The following is a 21,940-nucleotide window of genomic DNA, read 5'->3' on the forward strand; positions in this document are numbered from 1 at the left end:
TATAAATGGATTTGAACTGAAAGTTTTCTGGTTACTTAAAATTAAATCTTAAAAAAATCTAAGATCTTCCTTGTTTTTCCATTATATATGGAGAATATCTACACAGAAAAAAAGATGTTCAAAAAAAAAAATCATCTGCTTGACTAGAGTTTCAAAGAGCAAATTAACTAAGCAAATAATTCCTGACAATTATATTTGTAAGCCCAACACAATCAACATTACTCAGGTGCAAAAGGGTTTCTTATGCTATTATTACATAAAAGAAAAACTAAATATTTTATAACTTATATAACTTTAGTATTACAGTATGTATATATTTATTAGAAAATACACATATTAAGAGCGTATCCCAACAATTTGGAATTTTTTTAATTTCATTTTTAATATAATGTTGCTTTGCTGGAAAATTTTAATAAAATTGGATAGAGAAAGTTTAATATTTGCCTCATTTTGATATGTAAAATATAGTAAATTTAAGTATTATGGAAATATTCACAAAATTATACTATGTTACTAAAATAAATTGTCCACTGTGTATTTAAAGATGTTTGATTTCTACTATTGAAGCTAAACAAAACCATAATAGATAAGATACTTAATAAAAAACTTATTTTAGGGAATAAATTTATATTGAATTTTATTTTAATATTATTATCAATTAACAACCATTCTCTATTTTAAAATAGAACTTTTGATAATCCTAATTGTAGGTTAAATTAATTGACTGTGACTTTTCATTTCCCTTTTTAATTAATTTTTTTCTTCTTGAATATTTAATATTAAAAATAATTTGAATAATTATGCATTTTACTCTCTAGGTATTTTAACAACACTTCAACTTGAGACATGTACAAAGCAGAATATAGTACTTCCTGTTTTATAAATGACGCTTGGCCATATTCTTGTTCTGACTATGCTACTGAATGGATATGCCGGAACCTGAGCATGTCTTTGTAAACATGTTTCTGGACCACTCTTGTTCCACAGATGCTAAAGTACCTTTTAAATAATTTTAATCAACATTTGATTTTTTAGATTAATTTTTATTTGTACATTTTGTTTTAAAATCACTTTCATTTACAACTATTATCCTCTTCCCCTCTACTGAGAAATATCTTTTGTAACAGAAAATATACATACATATATATAAAAATATAAAAGAAACATTTCAGCAAAACAAACAGACATATCAAGCAAGTGTAACATTGTAACAAAGCTCTATACCTAGTTTCTCAATCCTCACTTCTCTAAAAAAGGAGGCATATTCTTATATTTTCTTTGGAGGCAAGTTTCTTCATTGTAATTATACAAAATTCATTTTTATGGCCTTTGTGTATATTGTTTTATTAGTTATTTTCATAGCATTATTTCTCATATCTTCCCACACCTCTCTCCATTCTTCATATTTGTTTCCTCCTGCATATTACAACTATATTTCAGACCAAAATGTATTTATTCATTCTCCAGTGAATGGGAATTAGTTTTTTTGCTATCCCAGAAAATGCTGCTATGCTTATTTTGGCATATATGAAACTTCACATTTTTAAAACCTCCCTAGGGTATATATATGCCTAGTAGTCAGATCTCTGGAACAGTTCCTTTCTTAGCATAATTCCAAACTGATTTCCAAAATAGTTAAATCAATTCACATTGAGATAATCAAATTGATTCTGATTCCATTCTGTAATTGATTATATTCTATATAACTCCCAACATGTTGTAAAATTACCTAAACTATGTTTTTTTTTTTTTTTTTCCTCTGAATAAAGATCCAAGTGAGTGTAAGAAAGTCTGTTATCTTTGTAATTCTGGCTGTCCTTCATGAAAGTCTGGATGTCCACACAAGTGGATACCACCAAGGGGCTTTCGCACTGTTGAAAGTTCGGCATTTCTGATTTCTGTTCAATGATGCTATTATCCATCATCTATGAGCCTTCAGAATTTGCAACCATAGCTTTATGGTTCCTATCTTTTGTTTTCTTCTATTTCCCACATAAAATCTATAAACCCTTATCTCTTTTGACTGAAAAATCTAGATCCTCTTATTGGTAATTTATAGTCTTACTAATAAACTGAATGTGCTGGGAATTGAATGTGCCTTTGTTTGCCTTAATTCTTTTGCAACAACTTTAAAAATTAACCATCTATGCTAAATATAGAAAAAAAATGATGAAAACTATTTCTTGAATCATATTTACTATAGCAAACAAGATCAAATCTAATTGTATACTACATAATAGGAGGAAAAATACTGTAAAATTAAGGATTTTTTTTGATCCACTTGAACTGTAGTAAAATTTAAATTTTATTCTATTAAACTTCAAATATAATAGGGTAAAAAATGTTCCTAAAGAGAGGTACAAGTTGATGTAGGCTCAAAGTCTGACTATAACAGCCAGCTTGTGAAGCAAGAGAAATTTAAAATAAGTTAAAATTTAAAAATACAGGGTCTGATGTAGAGGATGAAACTCCAAAAACTTTCTATGTTAATTTTTTTTTTTCTGGACTAACAAACCCGGGAGTCAATTTTCAAGGTTAATTTAGAAAGTATCTTAAAACTCTTAGGAAATCACAATGATGCCATTTCTTGGAGGTGCTGTTTTACCTACAAAAATAAAACAAAATTGAAGTATTAAATTTTAAAATGTATGTATATACATATATAATATTTATACACACAACATATATATAACAACAAAAAATTTAAAATACCATCTCAATGTCTGGTCTCTTATTTTTCTTTTCATGAAGACAAAGACTAGCAATAGAATACATATTTTCAACAGAAGTAGAATCCACATCATTCATTTTTGCATCAATATAATCTTCAATATGCTTTTCTTCATCTTCAATTTCCTCTTTGATATCTAGCTTTAAAATTAGTAATAAAATTTAGTTTAGTTTAAAACTTCCAATTAAGAAAGAAATAGCTATTAAAATGCAGTCAATAACTCAACAATCATTTAAGTAGCTACTATGTGCCAGGCACTGTATTAAGTATTGTAAATACAAAGAAAAACAAGACAGTTCTGGCTCTCAAAGACCTCATAGTCTAAGGAAGGAGACAGCATGAAAACTATCTATCTGTAAGATGAACTAGAGAAAAATAGAAGACACTAGTATTAAGGGAATGGGAAAAGGATTCCTATGGAAGGTAGGATTTTAGGGGGTATTTGAAGGAAGGCAGTGAAGTCAAAAGGCAAAGATAGAATTCCAGGCATAAGGGATAACCAGTAGAGAGATGGGGTCTTATGAGAAGTAAAAGCAAGGAGGCCAATGTCATTGGATATTAAAGTATATGGAGAGAAATAAGGAGAACTGTTGGAGGATCCAGATTATGGAGGGATCCACACATTTCATATTTGATCCTATAAGTGATAGCCCCTGAAATTTACTGAATAGGGAGTAACATGGTCAGACAAGAGCAATATGACAGATGAGTGATGGATAGTCCACTTGTCTAGGCAAGAAGTGACAATGTGATGGCCGGAAGGATGTGATTCCCTTTATAATAATAGGAAAGTTTGGAAAATGGGAGGGACTAGAGGGAAAAATGAGTTCAGATCCCAACAAACTGAATTTAATATGTTTTTGAAAAATTCAGTTTACGCTGTCTTATATGCAAGTTGAGATGCAAAACTAGAAATTAGATTACGGCTGGAGATGTAGTTTTGAGAATCATCAGCATACATGCTAATTGAGTCCATGGGAACTGATGAGATCATTACATGAAACAATATGGAGGAACAAGAGAAGAAGGCCACAATTAGCGGGTGTGATCTGGATGAAGATTGAGCAAATGAAACTGAAAAGTGGTTGGACAGGTAGAAGAAACAGAGAACAGTATCATAAGAACCTAGAAAAGAGTGTATCAGAAGATAGTAATGGACAATGTCAAAGGCTAAAAAGAAGGATAAGATCTGAGAAAAAGGGACTGAGATTTGGCTATCACTGGTAACTCTTCAAGACAGCAGTTTCAGTAGAATGATGAAGTCAGAAGCCAAATTTCAGAAAGAGTCTAAGAAAAGAGGAAGAAGCACCAGTTGTATATGACCACAATAGGGATAAGACACATAGGAGCTATAACTAGCAGGGAGGAAACATAAAGATTTTTGAGGATGCAAGAAACATGGGCATGTTTATAGCCAATAGGGAAACAATCAGCAGATAGGGAAAAATTGAAGATTAATGAGAGTAAAGGTGGTAGAAGGAATGGGATGGAATGGGATCACTTGTACATACACAGGAATTAGCCCTCACTATACTACAAATCAAACAGCCAAAGAATTTATAAATTAGATAAAATCATAGCAAAATCCATTGAAGGAAGAAAAAGTCATAAATCTGCAAGGAAAACAAAGAAAAAAAGTAAGAAGTAAAGGAGTTGCTATAAGGTATTTCTCCTCCTGACAAAAGATGGAAAGAACTCATTGGCACAAAAATATTCATAGCAATACTTTTTTTGGTAATAAGAAAATGGAAACAAAGTGGGTGACTATAAACTGGAAAATGTCTGGACAAATTATAGTACATGAATTTAATTAATATCAAGTTATTAATATGAATAATGATAAATGATATTACATAAATGATGAATATGAATGATTCAGAGAAATATGAAAAGACCTATATGAAATGAGGGAATATTAAGTGAGTAGAACCAGAAAATTTTATAAGGTGAATACAATAGCATAAAGGAAAGTAACTGAAGACTTATGGATCAATGAAAAATCAATGAAATGGTCAATTATGACTTCCCAAAATTCATAACTCGATGTATGCTTCCCCCTTATTGGCAGAAATTTGTAGATTGTGAATACAGAGGGACATCTATATTTTCATGTATAACTAATATTTATATCTATTTTGTTTAATTAAACTTAATTTTGAAAAGCAAGAGATTTTATGTTTTGCCAAGAAAACTAGATATGTATATGCATGTATATTGTGATGGAGATGAAACAAAAAAGGGTGTCAGTAAAATATTTAATAATACACAAAAGGAAGCAGAAGCATGTTCAGACAAGGATACAAAAAAGACAATACTGATTGATATTCCCAAATTTAACATATAATTAAAAAAAAGAAAATCTATACATAAGAGAGGCTTAGGGTTTCATGTATATTTTCCCTTTCTCTTCTTTATATACAGAAATGATAAATGATAAAAAAAAAATGAGAAAGAAAATTTGAAAAAATGAGGGAAAGTTATAGAGAGACAGGTTTAATGTCAATATGTGAAAAAATTTCCTAATAATTAAAACTTGCTTTGAGAAATAATAGATTCCTTTTCTTTACAGAGCTTCAAGAAAAATCTGAATGACTACCTATTGGTGATACTATAGTAGAGATTTCTGCAGACATACAGAGTGGATGAAGTACTTTCCAAAACTTAGTTTCACTATGAAAGTGAAATTAATCATTTCTATTTTTACTAAAAAGAAAAAGTCACATTTTTCTCCTCTGTTTTGTAAATATTAAAGATAAATAATGAAATGCTAATAGAAAATTGAAATTGGATGAGGGATATGAAGCAATGAGAGGTCAAGTGAACTGCAAAAGTCAAATGCTTTTTTGATTGACTCAGGACTAGAACCTAAGACTCTTGCCTCTTAAATCAGTGTTTTTTCCATTATATCACAACAATTGCAAAAAATGAACCAAATGTCAACATAAAATATTAAAAGTATTAATGTAAAGTTTAGTTTATCAATTAAAAGACAAAGGAAATATATTTTTAAAATCTTGAAAACTACCAATAATTGAGGTTCACGTTGCTCATCTACTGCTGGAAGTCCGGTTATTATTTCTAGTAAGACCTATATAGAAAAATCAAAGACACAAATATAAAATATATAGGAAAACACACAAAAAAGTTCTGTAAGAATGAAATTTGGTTTACCTTTTCCATACATAATATTCTTTCTACTATACTAAAACCATAAAGCTATTGATGGATTATTACCTCTCTACTACATCCACTTCTGAATAGCCAAATGAACAAGATCCCACCCTGCTCTAGAAGCTTTCTTTTCCCCAAACATTTAGAGTATGATTTTGACATTTTCTGTACTTTCACCAAATATATATAGGTCGAGAAGATACCAATTTGCTATTTAGGTTGGTAGGAGATTCTTGCTTCTCCAGTTGTATTCCCAGAAATATTGCTCATTATCTTTTCCAAGATCTGCAAGATCTTACAATCCCTGTATTTTATCATGACAAGCAGCCAATACAAAAGTATAATGTTGAATATGATAAAAATAAAACAAATTTCTCTTTTCCTAAAAATTAACTAGTATAAATTGGCAAATAATTGTCAGTTAATTCCTTTTCTACATATTATCTTTAAATTTTAAGTGAATATAATTACTTCCTAAAATTATACATTTTTTAGTGTGACATATTTTATGCTTTTTTAGGGTTTAATGACATGTTAGTAAAAAAAAAAAAAAACTATGATTAATGATTACATTAAAACCAATCAGTGACTTCTGGGGATAGGCCATGGGACCTTAGTCAAGAGGCAGCACACTTACAGTTTAAGAGTTGCTACTCAATTTATTATTACTTAGAATATAAGAGAAAATACAGAAGGGATACCGAGTTAGTAGAGGGGAAGGGAAGAGAGGGCTGTAGTGCACAGAGACACAGAAACTTAGCCATTCAAAGTTCCTGTGATGACAGAGGCAACAAGGTCCAAAGTTGAGAGATTGTTGAGAGATTGTACCATCCAACAGAAATCCTAATTTAAGCCACTTTAGGTTGGCTCATTTACATATAAGATTAATATGAATCATCTGCTCCCTTAACTGAATCACACAGAAGGTTAGTGAATTATGGCCATTAGGATCACAAAGCATAAGTAACTATTTTTTTCAAACACAATGACAATCATATCAAAACATAATTAAAAATTTATATGTGGATTTATTTCAACTAGTGACACTGCAGCGTCAAGTTTAGTCACTTTTTGGATATAGTTGCAAAATGTTTTCCAGAATGGTTAACCAATTCATAGCAGCACAATTAAGTAGTGTGTTTGTCATACCAAAGAGCTTCTAAGAATTGCCATTTTCCTCTTTTGTTATTTTTGCAAATCTGATGGGTATGGAATAGAATCTTAACTTTGTTTTTTTTTTAATTTTATTTTTTGGGGGGCTATTTCTCCATGTTATTGATAACTTACCTAATTATAATTCTTCATCATTCATTTCTTGGGAAAATTTTATTATAATGTTCCAAAAATCTTAGTGCAGTCTTAAGCTTTAAATAATTAAGAAGTATAAATACTATAACCTACCAAACTGAAATTTTTTAATTTCTTTTTTACTTAATTTTATGAAATTATACATATAAAATTCAAGGTTGAAAATTATCTATGCATATGTTTTGAAAATAAAAAGCTTTAATTAAAAGAAAAAAGAAAATATTCAAGACAAAGAGACATGAGGCTTCTGTGTACTTTATAAGTTATACCCTTGTAAGGAGAGATAAAGTGACCCTCCTTTTTCAACCCCACATATCTGGACAAACCTTTTTTTTTAATTCAAGAAGAATAGCATTGCTAACAATTTCACATAAAACTTACCACACCAAAGCTATAAATATCAGATTTAGGTGTTATCTCTCCTCGCAAAGCTTCAGGTGCCATATAGGCTGTCGTTCCCACAATTCTACTAGTCATGACAGTTTGGTTAAATTTTTCAGAAGTTCGTGCAAGTCCAAAGTCAGAAACCTTGGGTATGAAGTTCTCATCAAGTAAAACATTTGCACTGGAAAAAAAAATTTAAATGTTTTACACACACACACATACAATCTTCTCAATAAAGTAAAACCATTGATTATATAATAGTTAAATAATACTTTGAACTTCACAAAGTACAAACAGAATTTACATTTAAAGTAAAAAGGGAACTTAAAGATCATCTTGTCCAATCCCTTCATATTATCCAAAGCATATATATTAAAAACACCAAGAATTTAAAACATAATTAAAATGGAACAGTTGCCATCTTTTTTACTTTTTGAAGCAAAAATTAAGTATTTCACACTGGTTATTCCACGTAAAATTTATTATAGGCCCACTAAATTTTTAAACTAGGATTCACAATACTTTTCCTAAAACTTTTCAACTTCTTTATAATTCATATCCCTAATAAACACAGATCCTAAGGGAAGAAAAAATGTTTTCAACATCTTATCTAGTTCCTTCACTCATCCTTGTTTTTTCCCCCTTAGGACATACAATGTTTTAAGAATAATGGATGAAGATAAAAATATAAAGACTTAAAAAAAAACTTTAATGGAAAAATTTACCTTTTAATATCTCTATGAACATGATGGTTTGTATGTAAATAATAGATGCCATTAGCTGTACCTTGAGCAATTTTGCATCTTGTGTACCAGGAAAGTGGTGCAGTGCCATCCTAAAAATGGAAATAAAAAAGAAAAAAAGAAGAAAAGAAACAAAAATAAACAATCTAATAGCAAGTTGTATAAAGAATAAATACAGAAATATTTAATTTATTTTAGGTTGCTAGAAATAATTATTTTACATGAAATAAGCAATTTTTATTTACTTGGATAATACTAAATAAGAGTTTAATTCTAAAAGTTAAGAATATTTTCCTTAAACATTAAAAATTTTCTGTGATGTAACTCTTGAAAAGGAAAGATCCAAATTGTATGGAAATAATACTGTCTACAATTTTAGTCTGATATCTTCTGACATTCTTTTAACATTTTTATATCCTTTTCAAAAGGATTCAAAGGGAAATAGATAAATGACTGATGAGTCCAAGTATGCTGTGACATGATAGAAAAATAACATGTGTATAAGAAGTTGCATAATCGCTTTTTATTGCTTCTGTTAAAATTAATTATTTGAAATAAAAAATAATTCTTATTTGCTAAGTTTCTGGATAAACATTGATATAATAATAATAGTCAACAGGTTAGCATTAAGTAAATCAGGTCAGTCAATTATTCAGTAATTAGTGACAAATAAGTGATTTACAGAACTTATTTTTATAACATAAAAAAAGAAACTAAAAAATACAACAATCTTAGGAAATTTCAATTTCAATTGGACAAGTCAGGTCATCTAATTACTTTTCCCAAGCTTTATTAATGCAATTTTGTACTGTTGGCAACATTTAGCTGTCAAAGTGAAATTACATTAAGATTCTCTGCCCTGTACTTATAGCATTTCGTAACAGAGAATTTATTTTATTTTTTTATTATTATTAAAGCTTTTTATTAAAACATATGCATAATTTTCAATATTCACCCTTGCAAAACCTTTTGTCCCAATTTTTTTCTCCCTCCCTGACCCTTACCTCCTCCCTTAGACAGCAAATAATCAATATATGTTAAATATGTGCAATTCTTCTTCTATACATATTTCCACAATTATCATGCTGCACAACAAAAATCAGTTTAAAAGGGGGGAAAATGAGAAAGAAAACAAAATGCAAGCAAGTAACAACAAAAATAGTGAAAATCCTCTGTTGTGATCCACACTCAGTCCCCACAATCCTCTCTGGGTGTAGATGCCTTTCTCCATCACAAGACCATTGGAACTGGCCTGAATCACTTCACTGTTGAAAAGAGCCACGTCCATCAGAATTGATCATCGCATAATGTACTATGATCTTCTGGTTCTACTCATTTCACTTAGTATCAGTTCATGTAAGAAAGAGCTTACTTTAAAGGGACCTGTAGTTTCAACTAAAACTGGAAAAGAACTTGTGATTTGTGGTTATCACTCATCTTCCCACTCCCATCTAGCTGCCAGAAGGGGAAACCCAACCTTGGAAGATTATACAACTTAACTTATACTTAACCTTTAGCTGAAGGGGGGAAGGAGCTTATCCACTAAAACTGGAAAGAAGAACTTAACCTTTAGTCAATCTTACTTTCTCTAGCTCTCAGAAAGGGAAATGTAGCCTTTAAAAAGAATCTTATAATGCTATTATTTCATTCCTACAAAGACATGACTTCCTTTGAATTATCTGCTACCAAATGATAAAGTCTCATAAGTCTATCTATTCACTAAATCTATAGGTAACCTAGACTTAAGAGAATATCTATATTAGTCTGATTTCTGTCTTAGGTTTTCCTAAGTAAGGGAGCTTAATTCTACAATCAGACTAAAAAAATAAGTCAAAGTAATCAATACTAATTGATTTAAAGAGTATTCCTTAACAAAACAAATCTGTGATTCCTGTTATAGATGAGGAAACAGTTTAGGGTACTTTCAGTAAGAAAATTCTTTTTGACCATTGTAGACCGGCTAAAGTTCTCTCCAATTAAGTCTTGGAACATAGCTACCCACCAAGTCACACATTCAGCCTCTTTGGGCATAAATATGTGGGGTCTATAAAGCCATACTCCTGAAACTGGTTTTTTTGTCCTTTCTACTTATCTTTCATCAAAACTCAGCCTCAGATTATCCCTGTCATCTGAATCCTCTGTATCTATTCACATGCTTCTGAATAGAGGTAGGAAAAGTCAAAACATTGCTTTTTGTTTACACTATAAATTCATGTTACCCAACTTTGGCTGGGACCCTCCTCACTATAGCAACCATTTGTTCCTATTGTTCCTTTTATTCTTCTCTAACTGGCTTCTTCACTCTCTTCAAAAGCTTTTCCAAATCTTCTCTTACCTCAAGCTTCCTCTACCAGAACCTCTCTTGGCTGAGGATCTTACCACTTACTTTAATGAGAAAATGTTATTCAATGTGAATTTTCTCTTCTCCCCTTCTCTTCATCTCAAAACTCTTTGTTCCTGACTTCAGGCCCCACATTCAATCCATTGTACCACCTAGATTCTATTACTAAATTATAATAAGTATGTTTCATGAGCCAGTCACTTAACAAGGGAAATAAAAGATGATTAGCCATAAGACTTCATTGGTAACTGAAATATTTTTTAAAAATGAAGATCTTGCATAAATTTGGCAGATTCTTTTTCCATTCTCCTGACAATGAAGTGGCCCTTCTCCCTCCCAAGGCATATATCCTTGATCCCATTGTTTTTTATCTTTTTTAGTACATTGCAACCTCAATCATACTTCATTCTCTAACTTCCTGCCTCTATCAACTGTTTTCTTCCCTTTCTGTCTTCAAATATGCCCAAGTCTTTTCCATTCTTTAAAAATCTTCACCAGACACTATTCCTTTATGCAATCAATCTACATTTTTCTTGCTTTTCTAAGCCAAACTCATAGAAAGGGGAAAAAACTTGTTTATATTATTCAACTTACACTTAACCTTTAGCTCAAGGTGGGGGGAAGTAGCTTATCCCTTAAGATTGTTGAGAGGAACTTAATCATTAGTCAACTTCTATTTTTCTCCTCTCGCTCTCTTTTCAATCCCTACAAATCTATTTTTTAGATCACATCATTCAATGGAAATTGCTTTTCCCAAAAGTAAACAATGAACTATTTTATAAAAAGGAAAATTAAACAACTAGTAAATGTCTAAGATCACATCTGAACGCAGGTCTTCCTCCTGGATTTGCAATCTCTCCAAAGTACCACCTAGTCTAAGCCTAAATTCAACCAGACTGATTTCCACTTTTCCCTGCATTTTATATCCAATAGAAATTCTTTCCCAAGTAATTTTTCCCAGTTTATTAAATACTGGATTCCTGAGTTCCTAGTTATTTCTCCTTTTTCTAGTCTATTCCCATTGATGTAAATATCTATTTTTTAATCAGTACTACATGGTTTTGCTTTGATGACTGCTGCTTAATAATACTGTTTGAGATGTGGAAGTGCTAATCTACCTTTGCCCCTAACTGTTTTCATCATTTCTCTTAATATTCTAAATCTTTATTTTTCCAAATGAAATTTTTTTTTTACAAAATTTAATAAAGTTGCCTCCTTGAAAACATAATCAACATAGCATTAAAATTGTGAATTAACATTGGGAGTATTATCATTTTCATTATGGCATGCATGGCCTATCCAAGAGTACTATTCTTTTGGGTGTTCTTTATTTCTTTAAGGATGCATTTTATAATTGAATCTATATAAGTCTTTTATGTGTTTTAGTTGCATGGCCCCTAAATATTTTAGTTATTTGGAATGGGATTTCCCTCTCCAATATTAGTTTGTGTTACAAGTACATAGACATTTAATAATTTTGTAGTATATTTTGTAATCTAAAACTCTGTTGAAGCTATTGTAAATTTTTGATTCGCTAAAACTTTAAGCAAAAAAGGAATAATCTTCTTTTTTCTGTGACTGTTTTGTGACTTTAATTTCTTTCTTTTATCTTTTTGCTATTGATACCAATACCAGAACAATATCAAATAATAATGTGAAAGTGGGCATCCTATACCTGTTTTTATTGAAAAAGATTCCACAATCTTCATTGTACATCTTATGCTTCACTTTTTGTTACTAAAAAAAAAAGTTAATCTTTGCCCATATTATAGAGTTTGTTTGTTTTTAGGACAAATGAATATTATACTTTGTTAAAGGCCTTTCCTGAATGTATTAAAATAATCTTACGTGTTTGCGTCACTGGTATAAATCCAACTTAGTAATGATGAATTAATTCTTGAATGAATAGCTTTAGTCTTTATTCAGAATTTAATTCTAAAAAATTTGAGTCAACATTCTTTAATATCCATAGTTCTCCATCTATGCTTTATTCTTTCCTGGCTTAGGTTATATTTGTCTCATATAAAGAGTTTAGTACAGGGCTTTATTTCTTAATTTTTGAGAAAATTTATGTAGCATTGGTCCTAATTGTTTTAAGTTTTAGAAAATTCTTCAGTGAATTCACTCAAGACCCAAAGTTTTTAATTGGTATTATCTTATAGCTAGTTCTATTTCTTTTTCTGAGGTAGATTTTTTTTTAAAGATATGCATTTAGTACATGGTTATTTTGAGTATTTTATATTTTTGAAGTCAATCCTCTATTTTTTTTGGTCTTCGCAGTTTTGCCAACATAAAACTGTTCATGATAGGTTCTAATAATTTTTTTGTTCTAGTTTTGTTGCAATTTCACCTTGTTTATTATTTTAATTTTCTGCCACCTTTTTAATCAATGTATCCTATCAATTTATGAATTTTATTAACCTTTAGTTCTATTTATATTTTATTTAGTTTAATTTTATTTAAGGATGAATGGAATGTTCAGGGAATATTAGCACTTTGGGTATGAGGGCTTACCAAGCCCTTGTAAGGGCTGCTCGTCCACTTCTGGTGTCCACCTGCTACCCAACTCCCAACAAGGTGTGCCCAGCAGTCATATTTTCATAAAACTGCCTCCAGAAGAGCTAGCTAGACTAGGTCAAAGGTAACTGATAGGTCTCAAACTCACTAGTAAATTAGGAAGATGTCTACCATAAGTAATAGCTTCACTTAGTGGAATAGGTAGATAAGGAAATTTATTTCAGTGACCAAGAAGGCAGCTGAAGCAAGCATTGTGAAGTACTTTGAGTTCAATTAAATATCAAAGACAACAAAATCATCCACTGCATCCAATGAAGCAACTGCATTGACAGTTGTCTTGGTTTTTGTTTTGGCACTGAAATCCCATGTCTCTGGAAGAAAGAGTGAAGCTAATAATTTTGTGCAACTCTTCCTCACTTAAATTTGATTCATGTACAAGACATCACCTGTGGTGTCATTGGTCCTCTTGAAAATAAAAAGATAAACAAAAATAACAATTTAGTTTCTCCTTTACTTATTATATTTGCATTCCCAATCAATTGTTTCTTTTGCTTTTTTGGTAAGATAAGTCATTACAGATTCAATTTTTTTTTTTATATACTTCTAATTATTTCTGTTGTGCAGGCCACAAATTCTGGTTTTATACTTCTTATTTTTCTTGAACTATTTGAGAACATCCTTGTTCTCTTGGGAATTTACAGGATTTTATTGGTACACCTGCTTGTGCTCAAGTTCCTTAACATTTTTTTCCTACTGAAATCTTTTTTCTTTTCTCTTTTTTGCTCACTTTATGACTCTTTCCCCTTTGATAGTATTTTCTCTGAGGGCTAGACTTCAAAGCTGTCTCAGAATTTTCCCATGCCAGGGAATTCATTTTTCACCAACCGCCATCTCTGTGGATACATAACTCTCCTCAGTTTAATACCAGTCTCCTTTCCCTTAAGTCTGGTGCAGTCCCATACATATGTTAGCATCCTGCCTCATTTCCCAACACTCCTTAGTTCTCCAGCTGAACAATGATACAGCACATCCTATTGCCATGCTATTATTCCAAGCAGAGAACTTATTCCTTTCCACAGCAAAGGCTAGAAGTGGAGGTAAAGTTGTGTTCTATTTATAATAGAACACAGGGTAAGCAATCCTGCCAGAATACTGTGGCTAGTCAAGGAGAAAATACAGAGTAATCATGTTAGCTTCAATCCTTCATTATTAACTAAATGACTGAAGTGTTTAAGAACTTACTAAGCCAATGAGATGAACTAAATCAGTTCCAATGGAGCAGGAATGAAGTGAACTAGCTACACCCAGTGAAAAAACTCTGGGAGATGACTAAGAACTATTACATAGAATTCCCAATCCCTCTATTTTTGTCTACCTGTGTAATGGGCTGAAGCTCAAGTTGATGCACTGAGGTCCCAAGCACGTGAGGCAAAATAGCAATTGGACGATACTCTATTAATATATGCTTGGAGAACGAATGGCCCCGCCCACTCTTTGTGCAAGTTTTGATGTGTTGTATAGGAAATGACATAGAGACAATTTTGGTGGGTGGAGTGAGAGAGGCAGAGAACCTGCTGGCCGGGTTCGTGTTGTGGCTTGCTCACACTTCCTATCGGCATCCCCCTTCACCTCCCCAAAGAATAAAGATCAAGAATTTTCCTTTAACCTGAATTCCTGACTCTGGCTGATTTTAAAATATGTGGTCATCACATTTGGCACCCAAGCATGGGAACCAAGGACCCTACTTTCACTGAAGAAGTCTCCAGTGACCAGGAAATTAGGTGAGTATTTTAATAGACAAATAGGGAATTTACTTTTTTAAGGACTAAACTAGTAACCTTTTCTGGCTGATATGAGACAGATGTTAGGAAAAGATTCTCCTCCATCCCCACCCCCACCCACACCCACACCCCCACCCCAAAGTGGTGCTATAGAAAGCATGCTTAAAGCTGATAGAAGGACAAGGGCTACTTATAACTTGGGAACAGATAGCTAGACTTCTGGGTACATTAAAATGCACCTCTCCTTGGTTCTTAGAGGAAGAGCAAATCTCTCCAAATAATTGGACTTTAATAGGGCAACAACTCTCTGAATATTAAAACGAAAAAGGTCCTCGTTCAATTTCCATCCAGGCATTCTATGTGTACAATATAATACAGTTGGCTTTAAAGAATCCTACAAGTTATAGAAAAAAGCAAAGTTCTAGGAATAGCCAGATGAGGAAGCCTGAGGAAAAGGAGGAAGACAATGAATAGATTAATGACCATATCCCCACAGGGCATGGAGACTTAAATGAGGCTCAAGGGTGTGGTGAATTTCCATCACACAAAGCAGCTTCAACCCCGCCTAAGGAGCAAGTAATTGACTCTCCTCCATCAATTCCACCTTCCAAGATGGAGGGAGGAGGGGTAATAATGGGAGGGGGGAGGGCACAGCAGTGACAGCACCAGCACCTCCCCCCAGCATCCAACCCCTCCTATGAGTAGATTGCAAAAGGAACTAATTAAACCCAAAGTGGAAGGGAGAGATGTAACTGAGCTCCAACCTCACATTTTTCCTGTGATTCAACAGTTTAACTCTTCAGGTCAAGAAAGTAGAAAATATACTCCTTTTGATATAGAAATCCTCAAAACCTGAAAAAGACTTGCACCTTTTATGGGGCTACATCAGCTTATGTTAAGATGTTATTACAGAATTTGGCTTTTGAAATCTCAACCCCTAATGACTGGAAATCTATAGCAAGGATATGCCTAGAACCTGGACAAAACTACTTGTGGCTTTCTGAATATAGTGAGCTCTGTAGGATACAAGCCCAACAAAATAGTCAAAGTAGAGTTCATACTCCAATCACCTGTGACCTACTAACAGGTGTAGGTTCTTATGCGGATATAGCAGTACAGATTAATTACTCCATAGTAGCATATGAGCAAATTGCTGCTAATGCTATCAAAACATGGACTTCTCTCCCCAATAAAGACAACAAGAGTGAGGCCTTCACAAAAATAATACAAGGGCCAAATGAACCCTTTGCTGACTTTGTGGGACGTTTGCAGACAGCTATCACAAGAACTAATGGTGAAAATACAGTAACAGACATTTTGATAAGGCAACTTGCTAAGGAAAATGCTAATGAGGTTTGGAGAAGAATTATACTAGGACTGCACAAGGATGCTCCTTTAGAGGAGTTCATAAGATGCTATGCCAGTGGACACAAATGCTTTTTATAGCCAGGCTATGATGCAGACTTCCCAAGATCTCAACATGGGAAGACAGGATCCCTTCTGTCAAGGGACTTCCAGAGAGACTCGTCAATGCTTTCAGTGTGGTAAAGTAGGGCATCTGAAAGCTCAATGTTGGTATAGAGACAGAATGAGAAAACAGGGTGGGAGAACAGACCCAAAACCCCATGTCCAAAATGCAACAGAGGCTTCCATTGGGCTTCAGAATGTAGATAGGCTCAGGGAAACGGGATGAGGGGCCCAGCCCCAGGGCCCAAGGCAAAAAATACTTGGGGCATGATGGCAGCCAATGGTGTATCCAGAGAGTGCCTAGAAGTCCAATACCCAGACATGACCAGGAAGCCATCTGATGGGAGAAAGGGATTACAATTGGGGAGAATAGAGTTGTATGCAGCTGGGACAACTGAGATATCCCCTGGAGAAGTGAAAACTGTTCCTCTCCAGCCTATGGATCCCTTGCCTCCAGGCACAATAGGCTTGACCATTTCACCTCCAGAGAGTACTTACAAAACAGTGTCCATCCCTGTATGTGCACGAATGTTTGTGGCAGCCCTTTTTGTAGTGGCTAAAAACTGGAAACTGAATGGATGTCCATCAGTTGGAGAATGGCTGAATAAATTGTGTTATATGAATATTATGGAATATTACTGTTCTGTAAGAAATGACCAACAGGATGATTTCAGAAAGGCCTGGAGAGACTTACACGAACTGATGCTGAGTGAAATGAGCAGGACCAGGAGATCATTATATACTTCAACAACAATACTATATGATGACCAGTTCTGATGGACCAGGCCATCCTCAGCAACGAGATCAACCAAATCATTTCCAATGGAGCAGTAATGAACTGAACCAGCTATGCCTCAGAAAAGAACTCTGGGAGATGACTAAAACCATTACATTGAATTCCTAATCCCTATATTTATGCCCACCTGCATTTTTGATTTCCTTCACAAGCTAATTGTACAATATTTCAGAGTCTGATTCTTTTGTACAGCAAAATAACGCTTTTGGTCATGTATACTTATTGTGTATCTAATTTATATTTTAATATATTTAACATCTACTGGTCATCCTGCCATCTAGGGAAGGGGGTGGGGGGGTAAGAGGTGAAAAATTGGAACAAGAGATTTGGCAATTGTTAATGCTGTAAAGTTACCCATGCATATATCCTGTAAATAAAAGGCTATTAAATTAAAAAAAAAAAAAAAAACAGTGTCCATCCGCACACTGGGGAATGTGTAGATAATATTGAAGTCACTAATACAGATAGACAATGTGTGACTTATCACCCAGGAGATGTAGTAGCATCAGGTTTACTCATACAGAATCCTAATAAACAACCTGGTGATAGTCACCCAGATTCTGACTCCAGACCACAAAATCCAGGAATATACTGGACAGCAACTGTAACAGCTGATCAAGCTATGCTCACAATCTATATAAATGGCATACCATTAGAAGGATTGGTAGACACAGGTGCAGATCGTACAGTCATTAGAGGTGCCGACTGGCCCAGTCACTAGCCAAAGATTAAAGCAGACACCAACATGTCTGGTGTAGGAGGATCAATAGCAGCTGAAGTTAGTGCTGCCCCTATGAGATGGATTTTTGAAGGCAAAACAGGAGTTTTTACTCCTTTTATAGTTGAAAAAATCCCCATCAATCTGTGGGGAAGAGACGTTTTTCAACAATTAGGGTTAAAAATGAGTACTTCGGTTTTTTAGGCAGGGTTGCTATTGAAGGCCTGCCAACACTTTCACCTGTTCCTATCCAATGGAAAACTGATACACCAGCAGTGGATAGAACAGTGGCCCTTAGGTAACAATAAAATTCTGACCTTATTAGATATAATACAGGTGTAACTTGACCAAGGATACTTACAACCTTCTCTAAGTCCTTGGAATTCCCCAGTATTTATTATAAAAAAGAAATCTGGAAAATGGAGGATGTTGACTGATTTAAGAAAGGTGAATGAACAGATGGAAACTATGACAACTCTTCAGCCTGGACTTCCATCTCCTACTCAATTGCCTAGAGAATAGCCTCTTTGGGTTATAGACATTAAGGATTGTTTCTATTCTATCCCTCTGGATAAGGAGGATGTGAAAAGATTTGCCTTTTCAGTGCCCAGCGTTAACTTAGCTGAGCCTTATAAAAGATATGAATGGACAGTTTTGCCACAGGGGAAAAACAGCCCTACTCTGTGTCAAATGTATGTTGCTGCTGCTCTTACTCCAGTAAGGAAAGCATTTCCAAAAGTTATGTTATTACATTATATGGATGATATATTGGGATGTGCACCTGAGGAACAAATGTTAGAAGTATGTCTACAAAAGACCCTAGAAACATTAAGGAATTACAAATTGTACATAGCTCCAGAAAAAATTCAAAGACATGCTCCTTTTCAATATTTAAGATATGAAGTATTCCCTAAGGTGCTTATAGTACAAAAACTGTCCTTAAGAACAGAGAAGCTAAACACCTTAAATGACTTTCAGAAATTGATAGGAGATATACAATGGATGCAACCAGTGTTAGGCTTGACTACCTACCAATTGCAACCATTATATGATATTTTAAGGGGAGACAGTGCTTTAAACTCACCACGCCAGCTTACAAAAGAAGCTCAAGAGGCTTTGAGAGAAGTTGAACTGGCTTTATCCAATGTGGTTGAAAGAGTCACGCACCCACAGCAGTCCTTCATCAAGGAGACAGTGTGATAGAGTGGGTGAACCGTCCTTCATCAAGGAGACAGTGTGATAGAGTGGGTGAACCTCCCAGCACAACCAGAACAAAGCCTTACTCCCTACCCAGTGCTTGTGGCTAGAATTTTATTAAAGGCCATTAAGCAAGCAGTACAATTATCTGGGACAAGACCTGACAAGATATACACTTTTTATACTAATACACAAATTAATGTGTGCTAAGAGACCATCCCAGAGTGGCAAATTTTATTGGCCATGGCTCCAAATTTTACACGTGGGTCTCCATTAAAGATAACCAGACTATTACATAATTGGCGATGGATTCTTGAAGAAAAAGTTTCTAAAGTTCCTCTTAAAGGACCAACTATCTTCACAGATGCATCCAAACATAATATTTGTGCCGTATACTCTCATGACTTAACTATAAAGAGAGTAATCAGAACTTTTTTTCAGTCCACTCAGCAGAATGAATTGTATGCAAAATCATTCTAGCTCTTACTTATTATCCAGAAAATATAAATATAATATCTGATTCGGCCTATTCAGTAGGTGTGGTACAAAGAATTGCCACAGTCCAAATAAAATTTGTAGCCTCTAGTATATATCAGCTCTTTAAGAAACTTCAAGAGCAAGTGAGAAAGCATCTAGGTAAGATTTATATTTTGCATGGCCACTCTCATAGTGGACTTCCAGGTCCTATCTTTGATGGCAATTCAAAGGCAGATAGCCTTCTAACTATGTTGATCAAATACTCCTTTATTCCAAGAATCCCAGGAATCTCATTCTAAATATCATCAGGCTGCTTGAGCTTTATGTTTATATTTTGGAATAACAAGAGAGGAAGCTAGGAGCATAGTAAAAGCCTGTATGGCTTGCCTTCCTTTCCATGCTCCTACACTGCCTCCAGGGAAGAATTCTCATGGTTTGAGACCCAATGAAATCTGGCAAATGGATGTGACCCATTATAAATCTTTTGGTCGCCTGTCTTTTATCCACGTTGTAGTAGACACCTTTTCAGGATTCATTTTTGCAATACTAGCAGCAAAAGAGACAGCCTGAGTGGGTCACTGATTTCCTTATCCAAGCATTTGCAATTATGTGTGTGCCACAAGCAATAAAAACAGATAATGAACCTGCATATACTTCTAAACATTTTGCATACTTTTATGCACAGTATAATATTTTACACATCACTGGCATATCTTTTAATCCTCAAGGACAGGCAATAGTAGAGAGGAGAAACAGAGACATTAAGATGCTCCTTCAAAAACAAAAGAAAGGGGGAGCCACAGGTAACTCTAGAGAACTTCTAAATCTAGCCCTTTATACTATTAACTTCTTGATTTTTGACAAAGATGCACTGGCTCCGGCAGACAGGTTTTATAACCCACCAGAAGGGCAGTGTCCAGTGCGAGAGGCTCCACTATCTTTAGATAATTGCCAGGTGATGTGGAGAGACCCAGAAAGTGGTGAATGGAAGGGACCAGATAGATTAACTGCTTGGAGAAAAGGGTTTGCTCGTATCTCTACAGATGGAGAAGGAATCAGATGGGTGCCAACGAGCCATATTTGCCTTGTCCAGCACAGAGAGACAAAACAGACCCTTGAAACAAAGGAGAAGACCCAAGAAATATCGGGTGGTTCCGTTGCTGATTATGCTCACTATTGAAAGAGTGTGGCAATTATGGCATTTGACTCATGGACATCGAAAATTGTTGGACTTCAAAACCCTCAGGAATCATTGGATTCTCTGAGACATGATAAGATTGTTGTAGGACTTGAAAACCCTCAGGAATCATTGGATTTTCTGAGACATAAGACTGTTATAGGACTTGAAAGTCCTCAGGAATCACTGGATTTTCTGAGAAATGATAAGACTGTTGCAGAACTTCAAAATCTGTTGGAATCATTGGATTCTCTAACACATAAAAGGACTGTTGCAGGATTTCAAAAACTTGGGGGGATCATTGGATTCCCTGACATGTGAAGCAATGGACAATAGATTGGTTTTGGACTATCTCTTGGCTGCTGAAGAAAGCGCATATGTGACTGTTGTTTACATACCCTCCTTCTAGGATTTCTGGCGATCTTTTACAACACCATGTTAATTTATATTGTTTGTTATACCACTACTTGGGTATACAATTCATGTTTGTTACACCCCATCAACCCTGCACTGAGTGTGGGGAGAGTCATCACTAATAGCCTGTGCGTTATTGCTATGTGCTTGTGTAATACCTCCCATGTTGATGGGTTTGGGCATACCTGTTTCTAATAAGATCCTTCAGCCCAGAAACCCGCTAGCAACCCCCACTTCCCTTTGGTGCTTTTCATCTCCCTTCCTAAGATGTCAGGGAGGGCATGATCATCTCCTTTTTAGTGCTTTCACCTCCCTTCCTGAGAAGTCGGGCGGGGTGTGATCCCCTCCTTTTCGGTGCTTTCATCTTCTTTCTTGAGAAGTCAGGGAGGGTGTGATCACCTCCCCTTGGGGGCTCTCACCTCCCTGAGAGGTCAGGGATGGCATGACCACCTGTATTCTAAAACAAAAGAAAGCGGGAGATGTAATGGGCTGAAGCTCGAATTGATGCACTGAGGTCCCAAGCATGTGAGGCTAAATAGCAATTGGACGATACTCTGTTAATATATGCTTGGAGAAAGAATGGCCCTGCCCACTCTTTGTGCAAGTTTTGATGTATTGTATAGGAAATGACGTACAGATGATTTTGGTGGTTGGAGTGAGAGAGGCAGAGAAACTGCTGGCCAGGTTCGAGTCGTGGCTGTTCACACTTCCTATTGCC

The 21,940-nt window shown here is 34.4% G+C and overlaps 1 protein-coding gene across 1 annotated transcript in view; it reads right to left on the minus strand.

The window, feature by feature from the left end:
- Positions 1–1,739: 1,739 nt before the first annotated feature.
- IRAK4 (interleukin 1 receptor associated kinase 4) overlaps positions 1,740–21,940 on the minus strand; it is a 45,668-nt gene continuing 25,467 nt past the window's right edge. Inside the window, exons 8-12 of the mRNA XM_031940424.1 lie at positions 8,320–8,429; positions 7,592–7,775; positions 5,757–5,819; positions 2,713–2,871; positions 1,740–2,605 (exon numbers count right to left, since the gene is read on the minus strand). Coding sequence (XP_031796284.1) covers positions 2,570–2,605; positions 2,713–2,871; positions 5,757–5,819; positions 7,592–7,775; positions 8,320–8,429 — 552 coding nt within the window. The 3' untranslated portion in view covers positions 1,740–2,569. The remainder of the gene's footprint in view (positions 2,606–2,712; positions 2,872–5,756; positions 5,820–7,591; positions 7,776–8,319; positions 8,430–21,940) is intronic.

The sequence above is a fragment of the Sarcophilus harrisii genome, chromosome 5, assembly GCF_902635505.1.
Source record: "Sarcophilus harrisii chromosome 5, mSarHar1.11, whole genome shotgun sequence".
In the NCBI taxonomy this organism is placed as follows: Eukaryota; Metazoa; Chordata; class Mammalia; order Dasyuromorphia; family Dasyuridae; genus Sarcophilus; species Sarcophilus harrisii.